The sequence below is a fragment of the Erpetoichthys calabaricus genome, chromosome 1, assembly GCF_900747795.2.
Source record: "Erpetoichthys calabaricus chromosome 1, fErpCal1.3, whole genome shotgun sequence".
NCBI lineage: Eukaryota > Metazoa > Chordata > Cladistia > Polypteriformes > Polypteridae > Erpetoichthys > Erpetoichthys calabaricus.
The window spans coordinates 59,088,666-59,100,880 of NC_041394.2; the positions used below are offsets into that span (position 1 = coordinate 59,088,666).

General features: G+C 37.7%; 1 protein-coding gene and 1 long non-coding RNA gene across 3 annotated transcripts in view; both read right to left on the reverse strand.

Annotated features, from left to right (window-relative positions):
- LOC114642267 (antigen WC1.1-like) overlaps positions 1-12,215 on the reverse strand; it is a 186,647-nt gene that overhangs the window by 8,963 nt on the left and 165,469 nt on the right. Inside the window, exons 36-41 of the mRNA XM_051935686.1 lie at positions 10,677-10,712; positions 10,420-10,551; positions 5,795-5,893; positions 4,898-4,969; positions 4,736-4,810; positions 4,312-4,383 (exon numbers count right to left, since the gene is read on the reverse strand). Coding sequence (XP_051791646.1) covers positions 4,312-4,383; positions 4,736-4,810; positions 4,898-4,969; positions 5,795-5,893; positions 10,420-10,551; positions 10,677-10,712 — 486 coding nt within the window. The remainder of the gene's footprint in view (positions 1-4,311; positions 4,384-4,735; positions 4,811-4,897; positions 4,970-5,794; positions 5,894-10,419; positions 10,552-10,676; positions 10,713-12,215) is intronic.
- Positions 202-12,215, reverse strand: part of LOC114642271 (uncharacterized) — a 16,305-nt gene continuing 4,291 nt past the window's right edge. Inside the window, exons 1-3 of one of the 2 annotated variants that reach the window (XR_007936266.1) lie at positions 4,736-4,812; positions 4,312-4,383; positions 202-542 (exon numbers count right to left, since the gene is read on the reverse strand). This is a non-coding gene — a long non-coding RNA (uncharacterized LOC114642271). Of the gene's footprint in view, positions 543-4,311; positions 4,384-4,735; positions 4,813-12,215 lie in introns of those variants that run through there. The other variant, XR_007936265.1, reaches the window with a different exon arrangement.

The window sequence follows — 12,215 nt, forward strand, 5'->3', positions numbered from 1 at the left end:
AGAGGTCAAGAGACACTAGAAGATTGGAAAGAGCCAGAGGCAATCATGTTATGTTTTGGGTCTGAAAGTAAATTGTAAATATTCAGTAGTTGAGACATACGCAGAAAGCATACACTTATAGAGAAGAATTGCATTTACACAGCATTTAATTAATGAAAAAAATAATAGCCTCGATTAACACAAACAAAAGATGGACCTGAAAGAAGTAATAAAGATTGCAGAAAAAATGTACTTTACTAGTAAAGAGTTAATTAAATAGTTAATTAAATTAGTGCATTTCATAATATCATGTTTTTTGTTCAAATCATTTTAAATTGAAATTTTGGTTAAAGCAAAAACATTTTCTAATATTCAAACTTAAAAAAATAACACAAGTGACAATGATATATTTATTGTTACAGTAAAGATTTAGACATGTTCATCACACTGTTAAAGGCATCTTTGACCACAGCGCAGAATTTAGGGTGATTCTCCTCCAAGAGCCTCATCCTCGATATCATCATATTCAGGAGGTAATGGGTACTCCACGGCACCACGAGAATCTGTGAAAGACAAGCGTACAAGGAGGCTCAAAGAATAATATGAATTTGCCAGGATGTCAACATTAAAATGATTGCTGGTATTCAGATGAATTGTTTTTGTCTAAGTGATATAAAAAGTCCATTTATCTTCTGTGCCTGGTCAGTTCAAATGAGGGTCATATGGTCAGAAGCCTCTCCTGGAAAGTTTATATAGGCAGTAATGTATGGTATGCCAGTCTATTACAAGGTATACTCACACTCATTCACGCAGAGCCAAGTTTAAAGTTGCCAAAATAGTACATGTCTTTAGGATATGGGAGGAAAACTAGAGTACCAGGAGAAAAGTCAACCATTCTGTTAATTATTTAGTAATGGAGACTCTCTAATATGTAACCATACACCACAAAGAACCTATTTATTTCTCTTTCTACATTTCACCTTGAGGATTAAAAATAGTAAATATTATAACAATAAAAAATATTGAATTTATTTAAAATCTGAAAGACCTGTATTCACATTTTAACAAATAGTAATATTCACTCAAACACAATACTGTGTGTTCATAATAATTTGCTGCTAAGCCACCCTGGATATTGTCTTCCAAGATGAGCATTTGTACCTGCTTTCTGCTTCACTCCATAGATCTCCCTCCTAATGTTTTTACAGGTAATATCCCGCTCTTTTCTTCACCTGTGGTCAGTAAATCTGCCATAACCATAGATGACTGTTCTCAATGATCCATTGTCTCTTCTTCCTTTAAACCATCTATAACATTCATTCCTTCTTTATGACTCATGCCCCTCAACTTTTTGTTCATTTGCATTCCTTACTGGTGAGGCACTAGTTAACAGCTATTGAACCCTTAAACACATTCAGAATGCTGATGCTTTTTGTCTCTCTCATCACACTTCTGCAGTGCTCCATCCAGTAACTTTACATTACTGCCAGGATTAATTCCAAAACTCTAGTCCTGACCTATGACTCCTTTCATAGATTTACTCCTTAAGCTTTCATTGGCTATTAAAAAAAAATTCAATTCAATTCAATTCAATTCAATTTCAATTCAATTCAATTCAATTTTATTTGTCATTTAGCAGAACATCCAAGATGTGCTGCAGAACGAAAATACGATGCACAAGACATTAATAAAAACACATAGTTAAAATCAGCCTACAATAAAATACTAAAATGCTTCATTTAAAAGACGAACGGCAGTAGGAAAAAAACTGTTTTTAAACCTGGTAGTTCTACATTTCAGGCTGCGGTACCTTCTGCTTGAGGGCATGAGGGAAAAGAGTTCAGAGGCAGGATAAGTAGGGTCTCTAGAAATCCGCACAGCTCTGGCCAGACAGCGTTGTTTTGCCAAATCTTGTACATTTGGCAACGGGGCTCCAATGATCCTCTCCGCAGCCCTCACCACTTTCCTCAGTGCTTTCCAGTCTGAAGCGTTGCAGCACTCCTGCCACAGACAGCTGCTGCTGGTTAGCACGCTCTCTATGGTCCCTCTGCAAAAAGTGGTGAGGACTGACTTACTGAGATGGGCCCTCTTTAGCCTCCGCAGAAAGATCAAGCTCTGGTGAGCTTTCTTGATGACGGAGGAGGTGTGCAGGGACCAGGTGAGGTTGTTCGTCACATTAACTCCCAGGAACTTAGTAGACTGCACAATTTCCACAGCAGTGTTCTTAATGTAGACCGGGATGTGTATCAGCTGTTTCTTCCTGAAGTCGATCACCAGTTCTTTTGTTTTTTCGACATTCAGTATCAGATTGTTTTTATCACACCATTCCACAAATGACTTCACCTCCTCTCTGTAATCCCCTTCCCCGTCACCTCGAATGAGACCCACCACTGTTGTGTCGTCCGCATACTTAATAATTTGTACACTGACTTCTGGGTCAGGTCAGGTTGGGGAGCATGCACTGAACAAGGTGTTGCCACACCCACAACATGCCAAAACAACTAGTGATCCCAGTTGACAACTCCCCAGGCAGACACACGGTTAAGTCTCGTTCCTGGGAAATGACTATATATCTGCCGCAGCCAGGTGTTAGGTGGGCATCCTCTTGGTCTGGTTCAGCCACTCGGGTCCTCAACAATGAGAATCCTGTGAGCTGGATCATCCTCCGGGAATCACACTACATGGCAGCAGTGCTGTAACTGACGCTCCCTCACAATGTAGATAATGTATCTCATTCAGGACTCCGCGGTACCCAAGGATTCTCCGAAGAGACACAGTAACGAAGGAGTCCATTCTTTGTCTTAGGTCACTGGATAGCGTCCATGTCTCACAACCATATAGCAAACCAGGAAGCATCAGGACTCTAAAAACTTGGACCTTTGTCCTTTTGCAAAGATATCGGGAGTGCCACACACCCCTTTCCGGTGATCTCATGACCTCCCATGCTCTTCCAAACCATCAACTGACTTCATAGGCAGAGTCACCAGAGTCATGAATGTCACTGCCGAGGTAATTAAACTTGATATTCTCTCCGCAGATAGACACACTGCTGACGGCTGTGCCCAAGAGGTCATTAAAGGCCTGGATCTTGGTTTTTATCCAGGACACTTCCAGGCCCTGACACTATGACTACTTGTTCAGTCTCTTGAGAGCACCAATCAGAGCTTACATTGAGTCCACGAAGATCAAGGAATTGTTGGCAATGTCAAGATCAGTGAATATTTCTTCATCAACAGATGACCCACAGCCGCAGGACACCATGGCCCTACCCAACACTCAGTCCATGCAAGCACTGAACAGAGTAGGAACAAGAACACACCCCTGATGAACCCAAGAATAAAAAAAAAAAAACAGCACTCGCAGTACCAGTGTTCAGGTCAGCCATGATATCTAGATATTTTGGGGGGATCCTGCAGAGTCTTATCCCACAGGACAGCTCGATCAACTGAGTCAAACGCTTTATGAAAATTGAAAGAAACACTACCGATATTCACATTTGTGCTCCATGTGAACCCTCAGTGCCAGGATACGGTCGATGGCAGACTTCTTAGACATAAAACCAGACATTTCCAATTGCTGCTAGGTGAGCAAATGATCACGGATCCTATTGAGGATGACCCTAGCAAGAACACACCTGGCACCGACAGCAGTGTTATCCCCCTGTGGTTGCTGTAATCCAGCTGATCATCCTTCCCTTTCCAGACAAGTCCCATTTTCCAGTCAGTTGGAATGATGCCTGTCTCCCTAATGGAAGCAAAAATTGCTTGCAATGCAAGGAGGTCAGCCTTACCACCAGCCTGGAGAAGTTCTCCCTGAATACCTCAGATCCCTGCAGCCTTCCCTACCCTCAGCTGGTTCACTACCTGGTGTAATCTCAGTGAGATTGTTTGGTTCACAGCTAATTGGAGGATCAGCCTCAAGGGCCGTGGACCCAGAGATGTCCAATGTCCTAACCTGAGGATCAGTTTAAACAGGGTGCTTCTTAAAAAAACATCTCTTCACATCTCAGGATTATTTACACTTGGAATAAATCGAGCTCTATTCTAAATAATAACAGCCATGTTTAAACCTATTAATTTAATTTACTGTGGGTAAGGTACCAGTTTATTATCGAATTCATACAGAAATATTAGTTCAATCCTGATGCATCTAATTGAAATAATTATTCTCAACAGCCTGCATTACACTTTCAACCAGTCAAATGTATGGATGCATTTTATCTTGTGTAAATTGCCTTGTGGTAAAAATTATTAAATAAATGAAGAAATAAATACAGAAGTACTGTATTTTGTGTAACTCAAAACATGCTGGTAGTTTAGCACATATGCATACCGATTGTGGAGTATTCTAAGGGTTCCTCAACATCGTCATAGTTGTAAAGCAGCTCATCATGAGGGATGTGTTCTGTAGAGAGAAAAGTATATAAAATAATAATAATATTAATTGGTAATACAGTTTCATCAAATTTGTCTTGACTGAGCACTTAGGGGATGACTGTGTGGAATGGTTGTTATCTATTGGTGCACTTACATGTATTTATTATCTTCTACTGAAAGAAAATAGGACTTTTTTGTCTTTGTGACCCAAAGTGAAGGACAAATCAATTGCCCAGCTAAAGCGAAACAAAAAACTTTGCCTTGATTAAGTATTAAAAAATGAAATCTTAATTTATGAGGTTATTGTTGTGTATTTTCTAATGCCTTAAATGAACTCCCTTTATTGTCCTATGTTCCTATAATAACATGCTGTGCAGTACCTGGCAGGTCTTCTGTTTTTCCTATTTCAGTATCATCATAGTAGCCAGGGCCATCCAACGAAGCCAGTTTCCTACCTTAGAAATCATACAATGTCAGTTAAATGATAGTGATTTGAAAACAAATAACCAATAAAAGTGCTAACTACAGCTTTCAGTATTTACCTAGAACATGGTCTTGGTCATCGTCCTCAATGTCCTCGTAGTCATATGGTAGCTCATCAGACAGAAAGCTCCCTGAGAATGACAGGCAAAGTCTGTTTCTTATGCCAGTAAAAAAAAAAAAAACTTTTTTGTCCACCCCTTCATATATTTACTAAACATTCTGAGTTCTTCAAAGACTTATTTTGAAACTGGAGGCAATCACAACAGAATCAGGTACAAGGCAGGAATCAATACAGGATGAAATGCAAGTCCAGTGCAGGGAACATGAGGGAATAAAAGTGTGCTGGATTGTCACTTGTAATGGATCGATGTTTCATCGAAGGTGTACTTCTGTATTGGGCCCAGTGCTAATGGCATAGCCAGTTGCCTCCAGCTATCTTACGTTTGTATAATGAATAAAATAGATTCAGAACATGTATGATTAAAAGAGTATTATTGTCATTTCCAACAACCCATAGCAATTTCAAGTACATTTGATTGCATTTGAATGTTGTAACAACCAGAAATGGTAATGTCTAATACTCTAAACTGTTAAATAGCTTCCAAGAATAAAGGCACTCTAGTTTCATGAAACTGGCATAAATGAGCTTCACAGTGTTTTTCCGCCATTGCCTTTGTGTGCAAAATTCAATTTGTACATTAAAGGAAAAATCTGTCACTTCAACATTTAAAATTGATATGAGTAACTGAGTCAACAGCCACTGAAGAATAACTCATGATGGAATTAAGTTAACTGGTATTATGAAAAGATAGTGTGATGATTTGTAAACTGGAAATTCTCCAGTCTCACATGTAATATTTGACTGTGTTAACACAGGAAGTACAGAGCACGACTAGCTGCTAGCACACTTTCCACCTACAGAAGCCCTTCTACTTGTCTGCTGTGTTCCATCTTACCTTTCCTTGGTGCTCCATAAGTCCCCTGTCTGGCCAGTTTATACTCAATTTCCTCATAGACTGCATTATTGATGGGAAGAAGTTCATCCATGGCCATTCCTGGAAGGAGATATAAGGACTGTAAGGAATGTGTAATCGACCATTGCAACAAGTTTAGTGGTGCAGTATTACTTGTACTTAGTATGGAGACACCTCCATACTACTAAGGTGCTCACATTTATTTGTTTCCTGCAGTTGTCGGTGCTTATTGGATACATTACATATAAAATAAGTGGCCTGTCTGGGGCCTCATGTTTAAAATATTGCTTCAATTCCACACAAAAATTTTCTTTATGCTACAAATGCAAAAAAAGGATTTATGTAAAAGTATGTATGCCATGTCCCATGTCAAGTTCCTTTATAAATCTCTTATCAACTTAAAAATATGGGTGCATGCATACACATTAGCCACTCATTACACCTCCCACCAGTAACCATATGTGGTTTAAAAAAACTACCTTTTTGAAAAGTCATGATCTAGTCACCATATAAATTTGGCCATGTTCTTGAGTGATATCATTACTTCAGACCATAGAAGAACACAAAAAACTCATTGAATGTGTGGTATTACTGACATTTGGTGGAATTTAATTTCAAATCAATGGTATTTTTCCCTCAATTTTAAGGCCACAGGTCATGTAAATACATTACTCCAAGAATTAGGTGCATGGTGACACCTCATAGTGAGGAGTCTGGTGGCCACATCCTGGGTGATCACAGCATGGAGTTTGCACATGAGGCCACGTGAGTTTTCTGTGTTTTTCTCCCACATTCCAAAGTCAAGTAGGTTAAGTAAATTGGTGATGCTAACTTGGCCAGTGTGTATGTCTGTTCACCCTGCGATGGGCTGGCACCCTGTCCAGAGATTGTTCCTGCCTGTGTCCGTTGCTTGCAAGGATATGCTCTAGCTGCTACCAGTCCTGGAAAGGGGGCTTAGACAATGGCTGGATGAATGAATATTATAATCCATCCTGCCAAAAAACAACTTTTACTTGCACGTCACCAGTCCTAAAAACAGATAAATACTCAGTAAAATTTCACTTACAGGTTAGTTCACTGTTTCAGATTTAAGTTTAAATTAGGTTATTTCAACTTGAATAGATTCTGTACAGTATTTTCCCAGTTTACACACCAGAAAGACGCTCTTGTCAGCAAACAGATCGTCAGTAGTCAGCATGAGTGATTAAACTGTAGTGTGTGTGACTACAGTTTATGGATGCCTATACAAGCAGTGGTGTGGCTGTCTGAGCAAATCTCCATCACACATATTCAGTTTGTTCAATTTGGGAAATATTTTTAAAAAATGTGGAATCTTTCTCTTTAATGAAGCAAATAAATAACTTAAAATGCTTCAACCTTCAAATTATTTCACTAAGTCACATCCAAATGTATTTTATGCTATGGATATATTTTTCAACTTCTTAAAATAAGAAAGTGATTATTTTGCCACAATCAAAATATGTAGACAAACAAACAAACACAGCATTTTCTGTCATTTAAATATCATTAATGGTATTTGTTTTCTATTTTGTGAGGGTGACTGACTTATTAGCTGTCCTAGAATTGTCGTCTTGGACTTGTGTGCTGAACTGGGGCCTGCATTACAAAATTTACACAATCCTTGTACTGTTAATGATTTAGAACAACTTGGTTTAGAAAACAGATGGATGTATGAACATCAGAATGTGACCAGGGTGTCAATGAATTGCGGAATGAAATGAGATTTTCTGTTCAGTTCATTGTCTTGTCATCTGGAGTTGCTAAAATGCCAACACCAAAAAAGTCTGCACAGGACTTACAAATAATTAAACCCTTCTGTAACTTCATGGCAGTTTTCATACCAAGTTTGTGTTTTATAAATCCTGACTTTTGCATAAGAAATGGCTGACACATGTTTCCAAACATAAAAAGTTTTATACTTGTGTGCATAAATGTATGAGCACAGGTTTTCTACTTTTGTTATTTATTCTTATCATATTTCCTTGTTATTGTTCCACAGATCAAAGATGGCTGTCATGGAATGTGGTCACATAACTTAATGTATGTGGCCACTTTCCTAATGTGTTATGTCAAGTGACATGTCATGTTGCAATTGAGCCACACTGCATAAGATAGCCTGCTCAATGGTAAAACTCTCAGGTGTTCACCTCATGGAAAAATGGTTTTGATGGGATTTTTTTCTTAGGTTTACTCTTTTGATTGTGCTTTTTTGACATTCATTGTTTTGTTTATTTTACTGTATTCTGTGTTCCTGTATATATATATATATATATATATATATATATATATATATATATATATATATATATATATATATATATATATATATATATATATATTGAGTTGGGGGGGGGGCTAAGTCAGTCCGAAAGGGGTGGGGGGGATTTTATTTATTATGAGCATGTTCTTCTTAAGTTTGCATATGCTGGGTTTATGTCCAAATGTCTGTTGATGGCGTTCTCATTTGATAGCCAAGATTCGGCCAGCTCTCTGGCACTTTTGGTACTGGCCTTAAATCTTACTTGTACATTGTCCCAGTTAAATGTATGTCCTGTTGATTTAGTATGCGTGTAGATCAGTGATCGTGAGTCCTTTCTTCTGACGGTGTTGTGATGTTCATGTATTCGTGTTGCGATTCTTTTTGATGTTTGTCCTATGTATACCGCTGGGCAAGAACTGCATGGAATGCTATAAACTGCGTTTCGTGTTTCTACTGTTGATTTCTTGTTTTTAGCGTTAAAGAGGACCGTGCGCAGATTGTTCGTTGGTTTGTGTGCTATTCTGACGCCTGACTTGGCCAGGATGCATGCTGCAGCTTCAGACACCTTGTGGTGATAAGGAAGTGAGTACCAGGTGGGGTGGGGTTTCTGGTGCAAGTCAATTGTTTGCTGAGTTTTTTGGCATCTTCTGTGTAAGCTTTAATTAATGAGTGTTTTTGAGTATCAATTTGAAGTGAAAAGACGGAAGAGATAGCGTGTCTCATTCATTTTTGTCTCCTCCGTATTACAATGGGTGTGGACTCTTTTGAATAGAGTTTTAACACAGCTCCGTTTATGAGATACTGGGTGGTTGCTGGTGAAGTGAAATATCTTGTCTGCATAGCAGTATGGGTAACCACCCATACAATCAGATCGAGATTCAGACTACGAATGCTATGAATATATATATATACTGTATATATATATTTGTTACTGGACTGCATTTTGCCATATTCATTGTTTGTTTTTTTCAGTATCAAGGCTTAGGTTAGCAGGAAGATGTCCATGATGATTACACAGGTGCTAAAGCAAATACTCGGGAGTTTGACTTTTGACTGCTGTTTTAGGGTTGCTTTTTTGAATGGAATTATGGCCTATTTGGTTTTTGGCCATTATTTGCTATTTCCTTTATTTTGATCACTTCATTGTTGTCTAAATATAAATGCCACTTAAACTTCCTTATTGGGAAGCATGGGGGTGCAGTGGTAGCGCTGCCACCTTGCAGTAAGGAGACCTGGGTTCACATCCTGGGTCCTCCCTAAGTAGAGTTTGCATGTTCTCCTTGTGATTGCGTGAGTTTCCTCTCCCAGTCCAAAGACAATCTGATTAGATGGATTGGTGTTTCCTAATTTGGCCCTAGTATATGGCTCAGGTTTATGTTTGGATGTGTGTGTATGTGTGTTTGCCCTGCGATGGACTGGCAATCTGTCCATGTTTTGTTCTTATCTTGCGCCCTAAGTTAGTTGGGATATGCTCCAGCAACTTCCATGACCCTGCCAAAAAATGAAATCTAAACAAGTGAAAAGTATTTATATCATGACATTAAATCTTGTACTCCATATTGTAAGAATTATTGACTTATCAAAAAATTTGTGTTTACAAATATTTAGCTTACTTTAATAAATATTGACAAGTAAATTTTCCTTACCCCCTTGACAGATTTTTTGCTAAATAAAAACAAAACAACTCCCATTTAATTTTTTTTGTCTAATTTTTACATATACATATTTTGAAGTGACTGACTGACTGACTTTCATATTTGTGCTCAACACACAGTAGGCTTTTGCTTCAGCTTTTTCTTTCTTCTGACATCTGTCTCTGTTCTTGTTAAGTAAGATGGTTTGCCTTTGTATTTTGTTGACTCTCTCAGATATTAATAACTTCAGTGTTAGAGCTGTTTGAAATTCAAGAAACTACTTGGCAACGCCATGGCTTTAAGTGGACAAACCACTATTTAGATTTTATATATGCATTTTTACTTCTGAAGTGGACCATTGCCATTTTCAGGGTTGTTTTCTGCCTTACGCCCAAAGCTACAGAGTTAGGCGCTAAAATGAGTTTGAGAATGTTACTGTTTGTGAATTTATTTATTGCTTTATTTTTTTCTTTTAAAAAATTCTAAACATTTATTGTTATTTTTTGTTAACTAACAGTAATCAGGCACAAAGAAAAAATTAGGCAAAAGCTAATCAGCTAACTTTGTTCAATTTTCATCTATGTTCATAAATTAGGTCTCTTAGAAAAATGCCTATTACAATATTTAAAAAATCAAATAGAAAGGTAAAAATATTAAGAGATGGAAGTGTATTCTTTTGTTTTTAAAGTTACCTTTCTTTAGTGTCCGGTTTCTTTGAAGCTGACCAACCAGCAGGACTGTTATTAGGAAGAGAAGCGCTCCGAGGACAATACAGACAATCATGAGGATGGGCTGCTCTTTGGAACCCTTGATATTGGAGACTTCTGTTCAAAAATATTAAATAAAAAGAACTGAGACACACCAGCTACTGTCTGATCTACCAACAGACATGATAATAACAAGACCATAAAGACGAGAACAAAAGTGACTTTACAGATGTGAAGCTGACCTTTTGGTATTGGAGTCGTGTTATCCTGTGCAAATCCTAAAGAAGAAAATAAAAATTAATTGAATGGCCCACAGTTAACCGGTGGATAAAAGGACCTTTGAGCTTTCAGGATTTTTAGGAAAGACCACCGTCTAAAAATATTCCAGTAATATAAATTCATGGCTGTTGTGCCTTAGCTTCCATTTTTGAGTCTTCCTTAGAATCAGAAGAGTCTTCCTTCTGATTCTAAGTTAATAGAAGACTCTTCTGGTAATTATAGCCTGTATCCCAAATTGAAAGAAATATTTTCATAGTACTTTACCAAAATAATGGTAAATAATGTCCTGTACACCATTATGGACAAATATTCATCTGAGGGTAAAGAACCATCTATAGTCTGGAATTTTCTTTTTCTCTGCATTGTTTGCTTTAGATTATTATACCAGTACTTTTGTATGTGTAGCTTAATATTCACATGCTAAGAACAAAAATGTTTATGACATGTATGCATGTGTAATTTTCCATATACGCAATACATAGTGTTTTTTCATTTTCTTACGATAAAGTGAAGAAGTAAATCAGACATAATTAAAAACTGAGATGAAATTGTTCCTAAATTAATGTCATAATAATGTCAACATAAAAAGTAATAATCTTTATCATTATTAAGTAGTGTAATCTCTGTTTGTTTGTTGTTTATGTATTTGGACACAATAACAGTAAACTGTTCAGAGATCATCCTCCCATCCAGAGGGAGGTCAACGATTACTCTGTGAACAAAAATTAATTACCCTGCAACAAGCCCACCTATACATCTGACTAAAGAAAAATGAATCAAAGAACTACTGAGCAGTGCATTGTGAGCAAGCACAGAACACGTACCTAGGAGCTTCGAAGGTGTTTAAGTATAATCTACAGTCCTTTTAGGCCAAAGTCCAATTGGTGGTCTGATTAATAGCATTAACTATCCATCCATCCATTATCCAACCCACTATATCCTAACTACAGGGTCACGGGGGTCTGCTGGAGCCAATCCCAGCCAACACAGGGCACAAGGCAGGAAACAAACCCCGGGCAGGGCGCCAGCCCACCGCAGAGCATTAACTACACTTTCGGAAAAAGATGACATTGGAGCTTTTAGAGGTAGGGAGTTTGAATCTGGGGTGAATTTGCCTAAAAATCATATTGGATTGTTGTATTGATCCAAAGTAAAATATAAATGATTTTAACCTTTATCAGAAGTATTTAATAAAGTGAATTTGAAATCAACTTTCAAAGCCATTTAAAAAGTGTTGATAACAGTGCGGAAAAACATGAAACACCTCATTAACACCCAGGCTGGTAATTTGTGCAAAGTGTAAATGTCTGCAGCAAGTTGGTTGCATTCTGTGACTCTATGATCTGCCCCTGCATGAACAAAATTTGATGCCAATGGTTTTTATTAATTAAGTTATTTAACTGTACTCAAAGACACACCCTGTAAACCTCTAAACAAACTCAGAACTTACAGATGTTGGATACCTTTTGAAATTAAAAAGAACAAAATGAGCTGTTATGTTT